The 21,428-nt window shown below is 32.1% G+C and overlaps 3 protein-coding genes across 3 annotated transcripts; 2 read left to right on the forward strand and 1 right to left on the reverse strand.

Moving 5' to 3' along the window:
- Window positions 1–1,777: 1,777 nt before the first annotated feature.
- LOC118042832 (UDP-glycosyltransferase 91C1) lies at window positions 1,778–3,337 on the reverse strand. The gene is made up of 5 exons (XM_073408690.1): window positions 3,303–3,337; window positions 2,605–3,156; window positions 2,319–2,394; window positions 2,073–2,198; window positions 1,778–1,882 (listed from the first exon to the last, which is right to left on the reverse strand). The coding sequence occupies exons 1-5, from the start codon at window positions 3,335–3,337 to the stop codon at window positions 1,778–1,780; spliced, it is 894 nt and encodes a 297-aa protein (XP_073264791.1).
- A 2,697-nt stretch (window positions 3,338–6,034) lies between these two features.
- Window positions 6,035–7,621, forward strand: LOC118042809 (uncharacterized). Its single transcript, XM_035050529.2, has 3 exons — window positions 6,035–6,185; window positions 6,323–6,473; window positions 6,710–7,621. The coding sequence occupies exons 2-3, from the start codon at window positions 6,441–6,443 to the stop codon at window positions 7,340–7,342; spliced, it is 666 nt and encodes a 221-aa protein (XP_034906420.1). The 5' UTR covers window positions 6,035–6,185; window positions 6,323–6,440; the 3' UTR covers window positions 7,343–7,621.
- An 8,728-nt stretch (window positions 7,622–16,349) lies between these two features.
- LOC118042810 (uncharacterized) lies at window positions 16,350–17,639 on the forward strand. The gene is made up of 2 exons (XM_035050530.2): window positions 16,350–16,959; window positions 17,408–17,639. The coding sequence occupies exons 1-2, from the start codon at window positions 16,527–16,529 to the stop codon at window positions 17,464–17,466; spliced, it is 492 nt and encodes a 163-aa protein (XP_034906421.1). The 5' UTR covers window positions 16,350–16,526; the 3' UTR covers window positions 17,467–17,639.
- Window positions 17,640–21,428: the final 3,789 nt, after the last annotated feature.

The following is a 21,428-nucleotide window of genomic DNA, read 5'->3' on the forward strand; positions in this document are numbered from 1 at the left end:
AACTCTTTCCAAGCTCAAATCTATTTGTCTAGTTGTTTTCAAGGTTAAAAAAAAAAAAAAAAACATTGTTCTTACCCCCTTATTATATGCAACTATTTGACATAAAAATCAACCATTTTGATGAAAGAAATTATAATCAATGGTAACTTTTTCTCTTTAAAAAAAAATCTAACAACTCCCTCTCTCTCTTTTCCACCAAGGAAATAATTAAAAAAATAAAGGAAATGAAGTTGGGTACCAAAATTCATTTTAAAAAAAGATATTATAGGGATTGGTCATCTGATAGCTAATAAACATGGGGTGAAAATGAAATTTGCAAAAAATCCCCAATGTCGTCATCTATGTTACCTATGTTTTTTACTTTAGATTTTTTTCTTTCAAATTCAACTATTTCCTTAACCAAAAAAAAAAAAAAAACATGTAATTGGGTTTAAATCTAGGCCTAAAATGTTTCAATTATATATAAAAAAAGGTTAGAGAATCAAAATAATTTTTTTAAAAAAATATAGCAATAATGAATTATAGAAGAATAAACAATAAATATTATCACAATTTTTTACCTACATGCTTTAGTTTTTGTTAATTAATACATGATATATTTGGGTATGAAAGCATGCATCCTCCGCTTTTATTTGGGATGGAGGAATTTTATTTTCTTTTTTATGTTTTTTTAGTTTCATTTTATTAATAAAGGTCATTTTTTCTCCTTTTTTTTAATTTTTTTTCAAAAAATATTTGCCTTGTGTCAATTTTTTTTCAACCAGTCATACCATGTGTTATTTTTTAATGGCCTATAATTCCACCTGTCACATGTTGGAAAATTGAACTGAATTCTATAAATGGGACCACATTAAGAAAATCTCCAGAGTATAGCAATCAAGTGAATAAAAATAAATAGTTAAGGGGCATATTTAATGTGTGGTTGGTATAGTGGTTGAACCGTAATTTTGTTATTTTTATTTTTTTTAAAATTATTTTTTCCGTGTTTTTTATGGTTTTGATAAGTTGATGTTAAAAATAAATTTTTAAAAATAAAAAATATATATTATTTTGATATATTTTCAAATGAAAAGCAATCTCTACTACGCTCTCAAACATGTCCTTAGTGTGTTTTTAGTGATATGATGCAATGTACTTTTCAAAAGTGTTTTTCAATTAAAAAATATATTAGAATAATTTTTTTTTTATATCAACACATTAAAACAATAAAACAAAACACTTAAAAAACGTCAATTTGAAAACAAGTTAGGCAAAAAACAATTTGAAAAGTAGAAATTAACACGAACACTAAGAAAATCTAAAACGGAATAAATAATACTAATAATCATGTAGACTTATAATCTGGCTTACGGGGGTTTAGGACATCAATTTAAAAGTTAATGAGTTAATTTAGGTTAATTTTTTTTATTTTTAAATGATACTATTTAAAAAACAATAAAAGATGTTAATTGAATCTTATCCAAGTTTTGACATGGATACCCAAATTACGAGTTAACGACGTAGTCACCTGAGTTTGATTAAGTCAACAATATATTTAGTTTGAAAAAAAACTTGTTCAGTCCCGTTTGTGGGTCATCACCCGTTGGACTGGTCGGGTCTTAGAAACATTGCAATTAATCCATAGTTAATCAAAATTACTTCATATTGTGCGCAGAATTATATATATATCGTTACAGACATTAGCTTCTCTAATGTTGATAACAGCATGATTTAGATAATGGTGGCACCTTTTGTTTTAACTTGGATAGATTAAAAGTGATCTTATTACAGGAAACAATCAATCAGTTCCAAAGTACATGCACAAAGGAAAGCTGATACAGTAAAACCAGACAGTTGGAGGAAGAGCCAACAATGTAATAATGGCAGAGGTAAGCCTCAACAGCTTGACAAAGAGACATAAATACTAAGCAATAGCAGAAACAAGTTGGAAGAGGTGGTCTTTTGTTTTTGTTTACACCACTTTTCAAGTAGTTGATAATAGTCCTGATGCAACTCATGATTCCCAGAAACTGCTGCAGCTTCACTTGTATTTGTCCTATATTTTTCTCCTTGTTTAGACACCATAGCTAGACCATAGCATTGGCTATAGCATCCCTGCTAAAAGACTCATCTCCATTTCTGTCTACTTCCACAGCCAAGTCTTTCTCAACTAGAAGCCTTGCATAAAGAGGTTGATCAATGGGGAAAGGTAACAAACACTACAAGACAATGTCCAAATTGCAAATCTCTATCACAGATCCCCAAACACTGTGAAACAGAGATCCCCCAAATGATGGGTGCCATAAAGTCTCCATCTGTGGTTTCCATCTCATACAAACAATTCCTTTGTTACTCGTACGCTCAATAAAACCTGAAGGGAGAGCATCGACATCATTATTAACTCCACTAGGTTTCCTGAGAGTCCAAAAAAACGTTAATGGCCTGATAGCTCGAGTCCACAAGCTATCTCAAGTATTTGATTTTTATTTAGCTTAGTCTTGCTCCCAAAACCCACAAATACAACAGAATTTGGTTTCTGTTCACCAAGCCAAATGAACATCTTCCTCCATGACTCGTCATTAACCGTTGCTCCTGTTTCCGTTCTCTCAGAGGGAGTAAACCTACTGGAATCCTGGTTTTCCACATAGTTTCTCATAAAGATTAATGTACTTGCCTTCAAATTCATTGCAAGTACGTATGGCCAATGCTTGACCAACATTAAGAATCTTAGCAGTCCTTTCCGCATCTGATATTCCTGAAGCATTATCTCCATAGAACCCTGCCTGGAATCCAGTAGCCTCATGAAGCTTGAAAGCTATGGAGGAGGGAAAGTCAAACCATTCTGGTGGTTTTGTCAAACTTTCCGGTGAGGACTGGAACCTTTTCTGGCCATCTCCAACAAGATAATGTAGAGGCCACATGAATGCAGCTGTTGAAGCTGAGCATGGAGAAAATACCTTGAGCGAGACATCATGTGCTTGGGCTATCTCCACCACCCAATGAACAATAACATCAGCTATGATCCAGTCTGCTGATCGATTGGATACAAATTGCTTGAAGGGTTGCTGCAAGAGATATGAAACTTTAAGGTACTGAATTTTCTCAGACGGGATGTCCAGCTTCTGCACCTTCTGGCAAGAGATCTTTGTCGTTTTAAGTTCGGCAATGGAATTTCCACTAGGTCAATAAGTGGAATCAGGTTTGGAAGGATTTTGGGGAGACGTTGGATGCTTTTTGGCGTTGATATGAAGGATATTTTTGTTCTTGCTTTGGCTAAGGCAATGGAAAGTTGAAAGAATGGCATGATGTGGCTAAAGGCAGACCATGGAACCATCACTACATGAAGATTTACAGCCATTTTTCTTTTGTTCGTCTTAGTACTGTACTTGAGCTTGAGCTATAAGCCCTTGCCGCCCTCAAATTAAATGATATAATTCCATTACCTTGGTGTGTTGGAATATATAAAAGATAGGGCCAACAATACAGCCATACTTGTCAAAATATACATAATTCGATACGTTTTATATATAAAAATATGAGAATTTGAAATTAATGGGCTATAGTGTTTTTCCAATGATAATTAGATTCTTTTAATATGAGCTTTTATGCTGGTCTAATTAAGATGTGGTGTCCTACATATAATTTTGGAATTTCTTATAGAAATGCAGTTTTATGCCTTGCTCTGAACTTAGAAACATGGGCCTTATATGATCACGTTATCAAAAGCCAGGAATATAGCTTCTCTATCTTCTTTGTCTCTTTTTTTTTTTAATATTTTATTTATAAGCAATTTTTATTTAAAAAAAAAAAAAAAAAACCTAACGAGTCAAGTAATTGATTGTTTCAATTGCAGTAGTTCCTCACTCAGTTGAACTATGGAATGATAAAGAGTAATTTTTTTTTTGCACATATTTTTTTTCATAATTGGGCCCTTTCCATATTTATTTTATTTAAGACTGGTGTGCAGTTTTGGATTGGAAACCTATGGTTTTCTAGTAAACTAGGTGTAGGTTTTTTGCGGAGTAAAAAAAAAAAACTTTTTATTGGATTGATACTCAATTTTATACCATATTATTTGGATAATTTTTGTTTTTCATAATATTAAAACTAAATGGTCTATAATTGAACATTATGATAAAAATACAACCATTTTTCATCCTTTAAGGTAAGAAAAAAAAATTATGGCACATAACCAGATGGAAAAGGACAAGAAAAAAATACCGGAGTTCCATGATTTCTATTCAATATCGTCTTGGAAGGAAATCCCTATCAAATGGTTTTAGTGATACCAAAGAAGGTTGTTTTTGGATCTAGGAGGAAGACGTTTGTGCCTCTCTAGTATGATGACTTCTATTACACCCTAGCATATGTATTATATATGTCAATCACTTTTTATCTTAATTATTTGTTTAATTCAATCCTAGAATAACTCTTTAATTATGTTATGAGTTTTTTCATACCCAAGCCTAAACCCTCTTCTCTTGATTTGGCTTATCTTTCTATAAAAACTTTTTAATTTGGTAGCAATTTCATCAAATTCAAATCCAATGAAGGCCTCAACAAGGATAGAATAAAGAATTGAGAAAAAAAAATACTTAGCCAATCAAGTTAGTAAATTTTATTCGTGTCTATAACCCAAATAGTTATGAGTTTGACGATAAACTTAGGTTGATAGGTAATGATCTAATATGTCCTGTTTCAATTATATATTAAAAAAAAAAGATTAACCTGAAATTGTTTTATAGCTAACTGTATTTTTACTAGTTGTATGAGTTGTTTTTACACCTATCTAATCGATTGAGTCATATCGTAGCAATTCATACATGGTTTAATTTTAATCTCAATCTAAACAAATAATTAAATTGGAAGATTTTAAAGTTGACCCACTAGGATGAGTTTAATGACATTATCAAAGACTTCACTGCAACTTATTTATTTTTATGTTTTAAAAAAATAGCGCTTAGATATTTAAAAAAATACCTAGATAGCATTGTCTTATAAATATTTTTTATTAGATCGAGTTTTGACCGGATCAACTTAAAAGTGCTCACAAGAATTTGATTAATATCTCATTTCCATAACAAGACTTCTATGATTTGGAAGTGGTTGAATTAGTTAACACTAATCCTTAACCAACCAAGTCCATATGTGTGTGTAAATAAATGGACTTATAGAGATACATAAAAATTCTTTATAGAAATTATCTATGATTTGAAAGTGATCGATGTGTTTTTTGTTTCAGGTTTGGTCATTATAGGCAACAATTTTTTTTTTTATTAAAAAAAAGATAAAGTAATGCTTAAGTTAGAAAAATTAGGGATGAAAGTGATGTATGAGAAGTGAATAATAAAAAATGAAAAAGAATAATTTTATAGAAATTTTTTTATGTGTTTCGATCTTTTAAGTAGCCTTATACATAATGATCTTGGGGTATTTATACACTCCCACATCGTTTAAATCATATGAATTTGCCATGAAAGGAGTAGGGTTGCAAGCATAAGAGAAACCGGTGAGTACATTCGCTTTGCCATGAAAACCGTGCATCACACCAATAAAATAAAATGAATTGTTTATGTAGCGAACTAGCTAATGAGGCAAAGTACTACGTAGAAGCCTCGCTGCTAACTAGTGAGCCGGTTTGATTGTGGCCCAATAGCTGGACCAAACAGCCCCCATGATGTCTGGTATTTCTCTATTTTTAGGCCTTTTAGCTCGGCCCTCTCTCTTGAGCCTTGGGCCTTTTAGTTTGGCCCCAAAATATAAGATTTGAGTTCAAGAGCTGAAATCATGTCAGTAGTCAAGTGCTTACCACTTGTTGTACTTTTGTGGGTTGCCTGTCTTCTCATTACAATGTCTTGTTAAGCATACAGCATGTGCACACACTCCTTTCTCAATTCGTCCAGTTGAACTTGGATGAAACTTTCCAGTTGGTTAGGTAACAACGTTCTGTAGGATTAACCAATGATAATGACAGATCAACCAACGAAAAAACAAGTTGCTCCTGTCACATCCATGTCAAACTTTCACACTTGTGTTCTTGAAAAGCAGACTCATCAGTGATCATATGACCTTGAATTTCTTGCCCTTTTCCATGGACTAAAAGCGTATGCACATGCATCTTTTCTCTAAAATGGCTTGATGGTTGGTTCACTGCAAATATCTGAATTGCTCCCGCTTTTGATAATCACGAAGGAAGATTCAATTAGGTGGGTTATTAATGCCTAACAAATATATCCTCTTTCTTATCAGATAGGGGATTGTATGGCTCTTGAACATAGACAATTGCTAGGTTTTGTGAAATGTGCAGATAAGCTTTGTTTCTCTTTTGTTGATATTCTTGTAGAGATCTGATTAGCTTATGGAAAATGGTTGCTGGAAACACCATAACATGATTATGTTTTAGTAGCTGAAGATATTATTTGAGGCAGATTGATCATCAATGGCCTACTACAGCTCCTTCTATGATGATGATTATCAGAGTGAGTACTATAACGGTGAGTCTCTCGAACTCCTTACTATAATGCAATGGTTCTGTCCCAGATCATGATATTCAGTGGCTTATTCCAGCTACAACTATAATGAGCGCCAAATTTTTGCCCTGATCCGCTTCCTTATTATGCTTTAATTACGATCGTGTCTCAAGTTTACACAAGAATTGCATACTCTGCCTCTACTTTCTGGGAGCCTGTGTGTATTGAGAATGATCCTGGTCCTTTGCTATCATGAACAGACGCGGTTCATTGTCTCGTATAAGGTCTCGGAGTTTAACGAGACTGAGTTCGAAGAATACGACCCCACTGCTTTTGGTGGTAGCTATGATCCTGCTGCAACTTACGGAAAACCTCTTCCTCCCTCGGACAAAATTTGTTACCCTAGTTCAACGCCGGATCCGAATGCCTTATCATTAAATGGTGTCTCCTATGGATCGATTACAGCACCTTGCGGAAAAGATGAAGTCAATGAACCTGCTCCGAAACCTCGAAGTGAAAGGAAACCGCTTAGGCTTCCTGCTATTGAAGCAGCGCCGCTGTCCCTTGAACTTGGCAATGGCAAAGGAAATTCCCAAGAGAAGTCTCTAGTCTTGCATAAAGGTGAAGAAAGTGAGGAAAACGAGGGTGATCATCACGATTCTTTGCCTGGCTATGATGCTGGATATTGCAATGGATCAAGTGGAGAACTTGGTTATGAGTATGGCCAGGAAGTGCCACAAATTCCATCAGGATATGGCTTGGGAGCAATGGACCAGCTTTGTGAAAGTTATTTGGTTACTGGCCTTGTCTTTCTAGGCATGCTAGGAATGACAATGATCGTCAACAAGCTACTGATTGTGGAAGTTATAGGAACCAAGGAAGGGGACTGCTGATTATCTATTTGGAAGCTGATCAAATCCTGATGCTGAAAGAAGGGATGCAGGCAGCAGCTATGGGAGTGCTATCTAAGTCCATGGGAGGCATTATCAAGAGGAAATTCTCTATTAACAGGTCAAGTATGTTGAGGATTGATGGTCAGCTTGAGCATGTTGCGCGGTCATTTGTGCATCTTCTTGAATAATTCATCCATTCCAGCCAAAAGGGTGGGTTCTTAGGTCGTTTTGCAAAAATGCGTCTTGAATAATGGACCTTAATAATCTGCAAAGGCTTCATCTATCTTCAAAATCCAATTATTATTAACCCGAGCTTGAGATTCGATCCAACACAAAGCCTGAATCATGGTTTGAGTAAGTTTTCAATTCAATTTGAAAAAACTTTCTTGAAACAATCTTGAAATTTTAACCATGTTAACTGGATTATGAATCTACTCGGAATTAATCCTCTTATTATTTATAAAATTTACACCAAGTTAACATGCTAAACAGTGTTAATTGCTATAAGAGTAATAGCGGGAAATAAAATTGAGGTTACTGTATGCATATTCTTGGGTGGCTTCGATAATTATCGGGGTGGTGATTGCTGTATAGGCGGAGGCCAACCGGTATTTGCATGGGTCACGAGAGAGTTGTCATAAGGGAAGCAGTCATCATTTGAAGTAATTGATGGTTAAACGTAACGGTAAGGACATCAAACTGGTATAATAGTCTGAGTCTCAAGCTTTGAGCACGTTACGAGGTAGTCTTACATGGTAAATGGATTCCTTCCTCGGGATAATCTTGAGATATCATTACGAGAAATGCACAGAGAAAAACCTAAGTTGACACTAAGAAAAATTGTATTATATGATGTATGTTTATCAGTAACATTAATTTACAATAAAAAACAAATTAATTTTTCAAAATATAAATAGGGTATTGTAAAACAAAATGTGAAAGTCCAAAAGATCAGATTGAAAACTATTGAGCTGAGAAATCATGGCTTGACCATAATTATTAAAGAGAGAAAGTGTAGGGAAGGCTTGTAAGAAAAATAAGAGGGTGAGGGGGGCATGGTAGGGTAAAGTCAAAAAAACAATAGAGACATGAAAATCAAATTCATGTACGAAAATATTATCATTAGAGAGGGGAGAAAAGGTCATAAAGGAAAGGAAAGTGGATCTTTATCACTATGATTATGAACAGAAACCCTTGTTAATCGATGTGGCAACCAATGGATTGGTACTACCATATAATATAACACAATAAAGCTTTAAAGCACTGGATTTGTCTTTTTAACTTGGAGAACATTGGGATGCCCGTGTATTAAAGAAGTCTTAATCTCCCATTAACGGCTGATTGGCTGCCTTAATTTACTCTTAAGGGAGACAATTTGCATATTTTTGAAATATTGAGAGAGAATCCCTTGGGGTTTGCACCAATGGCTAATGAGATGTGGTCTAATATTTAAGCTTTATGTCTATTCTTGTGCAAAAGATGATGTCATTTGGTAGATGAATAGGTTACCAAAGGCCCTTGGTGACAATGATTCTTTTTTTGTAAATTTCAAACCCTTTAATTAAGAAGTCAATAATAGTGAACTTGCTCGATAAATGAGTGTTGGCTCATGTGGTAATTTGTTAATGATTTTGCTCGATAAATGAGTTGAACTTAAGGAATATGATGGTGAGAAACAAAAAAAAAACTTTGAATGCGTTAATCTAAATGTGAATTTTTGCTTACATCTCGATAAATGAGTGATAACATTAATAAATCAATTGTTTTAGTTTGTAGATGGTAAATATTTTATTATTATTAATATTGTTGTCCGAGTCAGTTTGCGCACCTCAACTAATCTCATGAATTATGAAGTTAACGACTATATTCTCCAATTATTATTATATTAACAACCACATGACTCGAACTTGATACCATAAAAAAAATGAATTTTTTAGTCTCAAGTTTTTATCACTAAATCATTTATTTTATATTTTTATATGTTATATTATTTTCAATAGCATAACTTATCAAATTGTATTATTGAGAATAACATAATCTATGTAATTCATGATTGGCTCGAGAATATTTCACCACAAGGCAATATATATACACACACACACCTATTGTGTTTAATTAATCAAATTAGACGGATTTCGTCGAGAATCTTAATTTGTCAACATTGACTACCAAATTAAAAGATCTTAAGCCAAATTCAAAAAAAAAAAAAAAAATTGACATGAACGATAAATGTTGTCGTTTTCTTAATGTACGTTTTTGGAAAACATGATAAACATGACATGTCACATACACAAGAAGCACCCTTCTTTGTACAGTCTTGATAAATATCTTTCTTATAAAATATTTGTACTGGTAGTTGTAATTTTCACTCAACAAACAACCTGTCTTTTAAAATGTTCTTAAAATTGGTTGTTTTTTTTTGTCTAAAAAATATTAAATTAATAAATATTGTGGATGGTTTTGAGTGATTTTTATGCTATTTCATAACATATATTAAATTAATATATATTTCATAAATCTTTTCTCAAGAGACTCAATTATCGAATTGATACAAACAAAAGGACTAAACTATAAGTTTTCCCACAAACCATATTTGCCATAGAGGGAAAAAACCATGGGAGACAAAAGAGAAGTGCTTTTCGAACCTCGTAGTATCCACCATGGTCGAAGCAGCAGTTTCTTCCTCTTTCTTTTCCTCATCATTGCTTGCCCTTTTGCCAAGTGAAAGCTTTCACCTCTCCCGTTGTTAGGCACAACATGCTCTTTGGTCCCAACCTCACTTGACTCGCTACCAAATTTTATGTTTCCCTCATCGCCCCTTTGTTCTTTATTACCAATGTTCCTCTTCGAATCCTGTCTTGCTTACTTGACTTATTTACCCTTCTAATATTGTTACCTTAACTAGTCTCCAATTATTTGTTAAAAGATAGGTATGCACTATCATATCCTCCTCGTGTAGCCTTGGTCTCTTGATAAGATTTCTATAAAAAAATAAAATCTTTACATGATAACGTTAAGAGGGTGTTTGATATCATTTTTGTATGTTTTTAGGTGCTTTTAAAAAGTAAGTTTTGCTTGAAAAACATTAAACTATGATGTTTTTAGTGTTTTCTAATAGTTTTAATGCACGAGTGTTAAAAATAAAAATAAATCTGATAAAAATTCATTTCAATATATTTTCAAGTAAAAAGTTATTTTGAATAGATTTGACTATGAGGTTGAAATGGAACTTCAATCTTATTAAAAATATTAATTTGATTTTTTTTATAAGTAAACCATGGATCCAAACCTTTGCCAAATATGTACTAAGAGCGTGTTTGCCAAATACGGATAAGCATGCATATTTTGCAAGATTATCCACCTCTATTTCCATACCAAAAAAAAAACGCTCTATCACATTACGTAGTGATAAGTGTGCATGATTAAACGCTTCTTCCCCACCACTTGGTTGTCCATGATGCCTAAATTCTTATAAGTGATGCCTCTCGTCTTTGTAGGAACCCAAATACCCATACTCATTAGGATATCCAACATCAACCAAATAGTATTTACATACAAATAAGAATAGCATGCTAATTTTTAACAAAACTATATATATAAAAAAAAAATATGCCTTCAATTACCAAGTCTTCAATTTATTTTAAATCACAACCTTCTGGTGGTTTTGAAAATTTTTTACTGCAATTGTCAATAACCTCAAGAAAAATACGTGTATTGTGTGCATTCTTTTCCCATCCTGCCCACACAAACATGAATTGCATGTTGAAACTACAAGCGGCCATGACATTTTGTGTTGGTACACCTTTTCTTTCAATAAATAGAATTTGATTATCATATTGTATGTAGTCACGAACATGTGTGCAATCAATTACACCGACACAATTCTACAGGCCAAAAAAAATTAAGTAATCATAAACATTAATAAAATATTTCATATTCATTTAAACAACTTAATTAAAAAGAAATTCATCTTATCTTAAAATGTGGCATATATATTAGATTCATTGCAATTTCTCTTAGTGTGCTCATAAATTATGGATCTACTGGTTTTATAAGTTCTACACGAAACAAACATAATGATTTAAGGACTTATTTGAAATATATACTAACAGTTTCATCTGAATGTTGAAATCTCTCCTGTACTTCTTTATTTGACGCCGCTACTGCTATTGTAAATAGAAATATTGTCATCTTTTCAATAATGCTCATTCATTCTTCTTGAAGGTTTTAAGCCATGTTACGTTTCTAAATCATTACACAGACTCAATAAAGTAGCGTGTTCATCCTAAACACGTTAACACACCGTTTCCAACTACCTCTTAAAATCTCATTCAACCAACGCATCCTTGTATTGAATGAAACCATACATAGTTCTTTATGCATATAATTAATATAATACATATTTATAGCTCTAGCCATGCATATAATTAATGTATTCAAAACAAACTCCTCCTTAAAATAAATTCATCATTATCATCACTTTCATCGTCACCGTCATCATCATCATCATCATTGTTGTTGTCATCATAGTTGTTGTCGTTTCCATCACCGTCATCTCCAGCATCAGCAACTAAGGCACCACTACCTTCACAACTAGGATAATTAATGTGGTTTGCAATGCAGTTCATTACATTATCATAAACGTCATCAAAATCTTCATTAAATATGGCATAATAGCATTAAACCATAGATCATCCATATCTTCAATTACATGTAAATAAAAAAAATTGGTATGTTGTTAATAAAATACTTTAAATAATTAAATATCATTCAGTACAAAAAAAAAAAAAAACTATCAAAGAGTTGGTGAAAAATAATTTTTTACATACTTATAAAGTCAAAAAATAAGGTGTTTCACTTGCTTGTATCAAATGCAATTGAAAGGTTTATTCTAAAGAAGGTTGTGTCATTGGAAAACATGATACAAACAATTAAATAGAAAAAAAAAAAAAAAAAAAAAAGGTTTTCCCTCATTATATAGAAAAAAAAAATTAAAAGACGTCTACATCTCTTTTGAAATTTTTTGCTTTCAAAAGAATTACATTCTAACATGTATAAGCTGTAAAATTAACATAATTAACATACGGATGTTAATTTTATAGCTCATGCATGACATACATTCTGACATGTATGTTCTTTTGTAGCTAAAATGTTGCTACTTTCACATGATTCTAATAAAATTATTGTCCTCCTTCAATTATTCAAGATTCTTTGGCCCTATTTTTTTGTTTACTCCTCATTCCATGACTCATGAACATAGCCAGTGGGGTCATGCTTGATACCCTTATTGAATTCAAGTAATGTCAATATGTCTTGTGAAGCCAATTGCCCCACGATAGAAAGGAAAAATAAGGATAACAGTAAAGGCTTTAAAAGCTTCATATTCAATCTATCAAAAACTAAAAAGGAGGTTTCTAGCTTCTAACCAAACCAATTAATTCAAACCTTACATGCTCATAGCTAGACCCAACAGTGACAGCTTGAATATTACAAGAAAACAAGCCTTATAACATGAAGAAACAAACTCAGTTTTGTAAGGAAAAAAATAGTCAAGCTAAATGAACCAATAATTTCATCCAAGTCTCAACCATTTAGCAGTAAATACAAGAGAGACTTGGAAAGCCTTTACTTTAAGAAATAAAAGCATTGATGTCTAGAGCGCACAAGACAATACCACTTAACAAAAAATCACCAAATTTGTAATATTACCTAACAATGGAGCTCCAAGAGACCTTTACTACTACCACTGATAAAACCTTAGCTTCAAAAAAGAATTTTTTCTTCAACTAACCCCAAGCATTAAATAACATCAAGCTAAACAACGCAATAACATGACAGCCATAAAATTCAAAAAGGATCCTCAACATGGAATGTGGAATAATACAATGACTCAAACAAACTTCAGCAACTGGAAACTACTTTTTTTCAAAATTGTCATCACATTATTCTGTAAAAATAAAATAAACATGTATAAATAAATTATCGATCATAACATAACACAGTACATTTAGCTAACACTTGAACGTAGTTAATTGATTAACAGTTAAGAAAATGAAATCATACCATATGAGCTAAGCATGTTTACTTCGTGCATACATTTGCTACAATCATTTCAGCTTATATTCAAGATCACCCATATTGGACCACATTTCTCTTTTCCTTCTTAAACTCATATACTCCATAGCAAAGTCGTAAAAATCATCATCATTTGAAACTCTAGGAATTGAGTGGAGCTCAGACATCACATCGGAAATACTACAACCTTGTCGATCTATATTCAAAGAAGTGGAGTCACTCGTAGTCGATATACTCTCAAGTAGTTGATCTCATCTTGACAGCAACTGAACACCAATTGCAAATGTTTTCTTCTTTCTACCTCGAACCTTAGAATGATCTCGTTCTTTTCTTTTTCCACTACTTTTTATGTTGTAGCTGCTTGACATATTCACCTCACTAACCATTCAAGACATGTTAATCTCCAAATTTGAAATCTCATCCTCCTCTGAGTCACCGCTTCCTTCTTCTAAATCAGCACGATCAATGTTGGTATTGATTATGCCAGGATGGACATCATTGCCACCAAGTACTCCTGACGAAGAAGCCCATGTAAACTCTTCAGTTACAATAATGTTGAAAAACATTCTGTCAAATTTAATCTTTAAAGACGATTCAATACCGTTATGCCTGAATTTTTTTGCTCCTCTAATTTCCTACATATAATAAATAAAAGTAATTAATGAAGGATCATGTATTGAACATTTTTTTAAAATTTGACAACAATAAATGAAATTGTTAGGATAATGAGGAATTGACCTGAATTTTGTCTTTCCACCACTCATCGCTAGCTGAAATTGTTTTTAATTCACTACTCCAGTCAACACCAGTTTTAGAAATCAGCTTTGTCCATATCCTCCAATCCTTTTTACATCCATCTCATTTATTTTTCAATTGCGTTTTAGTGAATACATGGCTAGTTTGTTCTTTGAATGATGTTATAAAAAATTTCTACCCCATTTTATCGAAATGAATATTAGGGTCTCATTCTCATATCAATGGCCTTAATGCATAGATCACAAAATATATGCAATATTTTCTTTGTCCAAGCAGCCTTATCCATAAATTCAAGACCTTTCATAGTATCTTTTGAAACATTTAACAAAAGAAAACAATAAATGTTATCAATTACTTGGAGGGACAAATATAACCGTGGATTCAATCAAAACAACAGAAGAATACATGTTTTTTTTTTTATCATGCTTCTTGTTGGTGATTTCTCTCTTTAGCTGAAATTGCTCAAGTCAGAATTATTTTGGACATATCTGTTAGTTTTAACTTTATGTTTTGGAGGAAGTTTGAAATTTTGTAGTTCTAATAAATGAACAAATGAAACTTCTATTTTATCTTATTATGATTATCTTAAACAAGTGAGATTGGATTCATTTATCAATGACAGAAAACTGAAGCACATGAAAAAATATTCTTTGATTTTCAACTCAATACAACAAATTCAGTTAGGTTTTAGAGGGGGGGAAAACCCAGGCTCATAAGGCAACAGAATTGAAGTAGGTTCCAATTTCGTTGTAATATTCTATCCTTTCATTGCAAGCCATGGTTAACTATAATTGATAACCATAATATGAAAATGGTTGTAAAAAGTTTTACTGTAAATCTAAAGTTCAACATTACATGGGAATTTTTGTGAAAAACATAGGATGACAAAAACTAATTTGCTTATTAACATAAAAGAATCAAGCAAAGCACACATCAAATTACTTTTCCCCTCGACTAATTAGACCACTAATGGGATTACAGCAATTTAAAAAAAAAAAAAAAAACTTGTAAACTCTACCATTTTTAGTGTCAGATTCAACAATAATCAACATAGATGAATCACATTGTTTCCAATATACAAAAGAAAAATCAAGCAACAACAATGTGAACTATTAAAAGACCAAGAACCCGATTTCATTGCAGAACAACATCTAATTAATCACAATAAACAGAATTCATGAAGCAGCAAATAAAATAAATTTGAAGATGGAGATAAGACAAAAATTTATGATTCTCTCTCTAATGTGAGTTTTCCTAGCACAAATCTGTTGCTTTTTTCTGCAAACCATAACAATGGAGACCTCTCACCAAATTTATATCAGTGAAGGTGACAAATCTTCATATGAAATAACAAAGGACAGAGGGGAACAAGGCGAATGATAATTGCTTGAAAGAAGATGGTTTGAGAAAAGAAGGCACCCTTTTCGTTGTCGTTTAGAAGGAGACGAAAGAAAGGAATTGAGGGGAACAAGGATGAAAACTTTGGGAAATAAGGGCATGATTTTTCTAGATCTGAACAATAAAGCCTCTCGGTTGTTTTGGGAAAGTTTTACAATGTTAATTATTCAGCATTGTCAATAAGAGAGATGAGAACACGGCCATACGAGAAAAGCAATTGAAAATTGCTTTTTACAAACTGAAGGTCCATCCTCCCATCCTCGGTTTTGGGTAGAACCCACGTATAATAAAAATATGGTTAATATTTAACCAAACACTTGTGAACCATATATGTTTGCAGCCGCAGCGTCAAACATGCACTAATAAATTAAGTGAAATCAAAGTTTTTCTCCTTAAATCTCGTACTTGTTTAAGTTAACTTTGATTTTTTATCAATAGCATATAATTAATGTATATTAAAAACTATTATATGCAATAATGTTTAACAATTTAAAGTATATACATATGAATATGCATAAATATACTACTACTATTTAATCAGATCATGATAGAAAAACGCAACCTATCATATCTCTTATAGGATAAACATGGTGTTATTTTCATAAAGGAAAGGGCCAATATCCATCAAATCGGACCAAATCATAATCTAAAAAATATATATAAAAGAAAAAAGAGGTCATTTAAGTAATTTTGTATAATTAACATTGAACCCACCCAAAGCAAGGTTTATCAAATCAAGGGCAATTTGGACAACCAATCTCGCCAGCACATAATTTGTAAAAGGCCTACTCCCACCAGCCTTTCATTCACCATCGTCATCACAAAAACTCACTGCCCCAGACTCGAACTGAAGCGAAAGTCCTAAAGACCTGACTTGAAAAACCTCGGACAACACCCATCCATCTGTTAATCTCTCTGAAACTCTGTACTTCATCTGTACACATAAACCTTAACAATGTCTCTGACACAAGTATCTTTCCTCCCTTTCTTTCTCTCCCTTATCTTCATCCTCTCCACCATCACCACAACCACATCCACTTTACAAAACCTCCTTCAAATCCACGGCTTACCAGGCGGTCTCTTTCCAAACAATGTCAAGTCCTACAGTCTTGACCAAGATGGTCGCTTAGAGGTGCAGCTAGATGGTCTATGCATGACTAAGTATGAGACAAGAGTGGTCTTTGACAGTGTGGTTAGAGCCAATCTCAGTTATGGTGGGCTTATGGGGTTGGAAGGGCTTATACAAGAAGAGCTTTTTCTTTGGCTTCCAGTCAAAGGTTTTGAAGTAAATGATCCATCTTCTGGGTTGATCTCTGTTGATATTGGTCTTGCTCATAAGCAGCTCTCTCGTTCTCTCTTTGAAGTTCCTCCTGTTTGCAAGCCCCAAGGTAATTAATTAATTTATGGGTTTTGCTCTTCTTTGATTTCTCTTTAATGGGTTTTTCTTAATTTATTTTAGTTTTGCTTGGATTGACTTGAGTTCTGATTAGATTTTGATGAGTATTTTTCTTCAATTCTGCTGTTTTTGTCTCTTTTTTTGTTTTTTTTAATCTCACTCTAGTCCAGAGAAAGATATAAATGGAAAAAAAATGCTGCAATCCTCTCATTCTGGATCACGAAAAAAAATGAATTGTACACACTCAACTTGATATGTTCAAACAATTATTAATTGTTCATTTCGGTGAAAAGAAAAGATTTTATATTTTTATAAATGGAGAAAATTTTTCTTTTTTCGGAATTTAGCAAATTTGTTTCTTTTAAAGGAATTTCTAGAAAACATTTTGAAATTTACTATTGGAAAGCTAATTGAGAAATCAATTATGTGAAATATTGCAGGGGCTGCGGATCTATTGAAGAACTTTGGAAGGAAAATTGGAGTTCAGTTTCAGAGATGAAAAAAAAAAAGAAGAAGCAAATTAAACTCCTTCGAATTGAGACAGAACTTTCTCTTTCTCTTTCTCTTTTTGTTTTTTGTTTTTTCTTTTCTTTCTTGTTTGGATGCTACATAGAGCCTGTCAAAAAGGAAACTGGGGGATAAATTGAGGAATCAAATGGCAAACTTTTGGAATTCTTAGATTCTTAACTGATAAAAATATTTAATTACTTAAAAAAGATATTCAATGATTGCGCTGGTCAGTTATGTTCTTAATGTTTTGCTGAATTTGAAAGGAAAGGTTGTTCGCATCTGAAGACAGGGAAGCTGATGGGATATTTGAAATTTGGTGTGCTATATTATTCCCAACTAGCTTTGTGAATTTATAGCTATAAATTAGGCTAGGAAACATTAAATTCCCTAAAACTTTTGTCAGGGAATGATCAATATAGCTAGCTGCATTTACTTCTTTGTAAGATAAGGAAATTTGGCTTCATCTCTCTGTCTCTCTCTCTCTCTCTCTTTCACTAAATCATTGTTATTTTCTTCCTAAATTTGATTTGAAATAGGGACGACAAAAATAATATTTTTTACTTATTTATTGGAAGGTATATTCGACTTTGTGTTATACAATGGAAATTGTTACCTATTGGAATTGTTAACCTCGAGATTATTATATTATTAAATTTCAAATATCAAGGTACAAGGATTCGCCAACTTATGGCAAAAAAAAAAACATAGATATGGAGGCGTATATGAAATTTCAAGACATGAAAAAAATAATAAATTAAACAAAAGGCTGATTTGGAGGACGATTTCTTGTGGATCCAAGTAGTGGGCACCAGCTTGGTTGAGCTAGAAATCCCAAAACCAATTCACATGCAAACGGCTAAAGATATTATTCTATAGATTTGAATTCTTTTATATATATATATTGAAAGTATATAGTCAAGAACGTACCGTGGCTGCAGTCTTGTCTTGTCTTGTTTTTTAAACTTGCTATCGGGGTGTGGGGGTGGATTGGATTCTTATTTCCATGATGAACGGCACTGTGTTTTAATTTGTTTTTGATTTAAAGTTTGCTTTAAACCTGCAAATCATCTATGTTTCGACACAGAACTAATGGTTGCTGACAATTTACTTTGGGAAAAAATCACAATTCTTGCTTAGAAAATTGAAAGGGAGACAACAAGGGGATTGATGCACGAGTCAATTTGGGATCTTCTTATATTTGAAAAATCAAAATATTTCAAACATTAATGGAACTCAAATGCTTATTTATGTACTTTGATTCAACTCTATTTTTCCTTGATGTTCTCTTGAATATGTGAAATGTGAAATTAGCAATCAGAATTCGAAATTTAGTCCCACAACTCGCATCATGGATCCATGTTAATCCAGCACAATCTCACTGTCAATTTGATTTTCCAGCTCATTGCAATTGCATTTTTCGTGTCATTTGCTAGTTGGGAAATTGGAAGAGCAGTGGCTAACGAAGACAGTATCTATCAATACTTTCTTACATTTAAGATAAGATAATGTAACGATTTGTACTGTGTAGATCTTACATCATCATCGTCTCAAAATCTCAAGAGTTTCTAGGATTCCTTTTTTCGTGAATCCTGAAGAAAAGATAAGTATACATTAGTTAAGTAAGCTGAATCCAACTAACCAAGAGCTATCTCCCAACTTCAAAATTCTTTGAAGAGAAAGAAGAATTCAGGCATCCTGGATTTTCTTCGTCTCGTGACACGAATGTAACACAGAACCACTGCAACAATGGCCATCAAGAACCCGCCAAGAATCACATCTCCCCCAGCTTCAGACTTATCAGAGTGATGTCTTGCTATCCGCCTGAACCAGGGACCAGCAGGGATTACAACCCCACCTCCAGATGGTGCCGGACTTGGAGCAGGTGGCTGCGGTAATCCTAACATCGACAGATCAGCTAGCACAACGCTGAGGAGAAGAAGCCTAGCCATCAAATTACTTGATTATTTCTGTGGTAATTCTTAAATATGTGAATGGTAGTCTTGATCTCATTATATATCCATGCACCGAGACAGCTTTAGATTTGGTATTGGCTGTCAATATAATAAGAGGATATTAGGTAAGCAATGTTTGGTATGAAAAGTGTGGCAGATGACTCCAAATCTTGGCCTGTGGATCTCTAGGCAATATAGGGAAAGTGCTGCTGGGGGAGGTTTATGTAGGGAGATAGATTAATTCAACCAATCGGGGACTTGAATCGTAGGGAGAAGAGGAATTCCACCATTCGAGGACTTAGACAGAATGTCATCTGTAATCTTGGGTTTCGAATCCCATTTTTTATCATGTGGGATTAATTTGAAGACATGGATCTGCATGCTGTCTTGGTTCTTTAATTATTAGCACTTTCTCGAGGCCTATAATTAATTTATTTTCAATCAAGAGACCATTGTCTCTGTGCTCAATAGAAATCCTGTGTTACTTAATCTGTCTGCTGTTCTTACATGAGCTTCGACTTGAACCATGCATATGAAAATCTGAAGGAAATGAGTCATGAAACTTGGCTTTGCAATTAAGGCTGCGCTTCTTTTACTTAGGAGTTTTTATGTTTGCGGTGCAAAAAACACAGTAAGATATTTGTTAACAAATTAAACTGTGTTTTTTTTATTATGAAACCATTAAAAATTAAGTTTAAAACATAAATTTTAAGAAGCAGTTTTTATATGTTTTTGTAATTGAATTTTATGAAACTCTGTTTTTTTTGCATTTTAAAAGTATTTTTAAAAAATAATAATTTTTTTTACTTTAAATTAATATTTTTTTTATGTTTTCAGAATCATTTTAATACGCTTATATCAAAAATTATTTTTAAAAAATAAAAAAAAATTATTTTAATGCATTTTCAAATAAAAATCACTTTGAAAAACAACGCAACCACACAACTATCCAAACATTTTATACATATTTTTTGCTGTACATAAATTTCAACCATAATTTTTTACCAAATATTTATCTAACTCCAACTAACATACTTTTTGAAAACTTATTTTTTTCAAATCACAGTTACAAAAACTACTTTAAAAACAAACGCACTCTAAAGCAGTGTTTAGTATTATCACGGCTGGTTTTTCTAAGTTTTTTTTTTAATTATTAAAATATTATTTATTTTTTAAATTTTATTTTTTATATTAATATATTAAAAAATATAAAAATATATTTTAAAAAATTAAATTTTTAAAACAGGTATTTGTGCGGCGTTCCCCAACACTTGCATAACTAATCTTCGGTTTGAAAATTGAGTTCCCTTTGTTGGACTGTTAATTTCTTTGCAGAAACTAACCACACGGAAGGTGGCGTGTGGAAAAATTTCCACATCCTAGCCTTTATATAGAAGGGTAAATTTAGGAGTTACATTTTATCTAAACTATCATTTTGAAAATATTTAGTTAATTAATATATATTATAATTAGTTTTATATGAGTCTCTTTAACAATTTTATCTTTGAAAAATTGATTTTTAAAAAATATAATTTATATTTTTGAAAAATCTTTTGTCTTTTTAAACTGTAACAACAAAAATCACCATAATACAAAATACATTTTAAAAGTTTCCACCGGTTTCTATCATTAAGTGTTTGGGGTCAAATTTAGAGAATCAACATAAATTTGAGATTTTTTTATTTTCTAAAAAATATTTTTTAAAAAAAAATAAAAAATAAAATAATTATAATTTTATAAATTATTTCAAAGAAAATAAATAAAGATAAAGATAAAGATAATCAAATCTGAGAGATTAAAAAAATTTAATTAAAAAAATAATAAAAAAAAAAAAATAACAATCATAAAAATAAGGATCGAAATTGATATAAAAATTAAATTAAATTAAATTTTAAAAAATAAAATTGAAAAAAAAAATTAAAAAAAAAATATATAATATTAAAAATTTAAGAATTCAATTTAATATAATCAGCAAATAATATAATATTTTTAAATTTTT

The sequence above is a fragment of the Populus alba genome, chromosome 4, assembly GCF_005239225.2.
Source record: "Populus alba chromosome 4, ASM523922v2, whole genome shotgun sequence".
Classification (NCBI taxonomy): domain Eukaryota; kingdom Viridiplantae; phylum Streptophyta; class Magnoliopsida; order Malpighiales; family Salicaceae; genus Populus; species Populus alba.

Bases quoted from the DNA above. Each gene is read 5' to 3' on its own strand.
- LOC118042810 (XM_035050530.2), top strand. From the start codon at position 16,527: ATGTCTCTGACACAAGTATCTTTCCTCCCTTTCTTTCTCTCCCTTATC. The intron at 16,960-17,407 runs GTAATTAATTAA...GAAATATTGCAG, and splicing joins TCCTGTTTGCAAGCCCCAAG to GGGCTGCGGATCTATTGAAG.
- LOC118042809 (XM_035050529.2), top strand. From the start codon at position 6,441: ATGATGATGATTATCAGAGTGAGTACTATAACG. The intron at 6,474-6,709 runs GTGAGTCTCTCG...TATCATGAACAG, and splicing joins TCAGAGTGAGTACTATAACG to ACGCGGTTCATTGTCTCGTA.
- LOC118042832 (XM_073408690.1), bottom strand. From the start codon at position 3,337: ATGGCTGTAAATCTTCATGTAGTGATGGTTCCATG. The intron at 2,199-2,318 runs GTTTGTATGAGA...ATTGTCTTGTAG, and splicing joins GTACGAGTAACAAAGGAATT to TGTTTGTTACCTTTCCCCAT. The intron at 1,883-2,072 runs GTCTAGCTATGG...CTCTTTGTCAAG, and splicing joins ATGCTATAGCCAATGCTATG to CTGTTGAGGCTTACCTCTGC.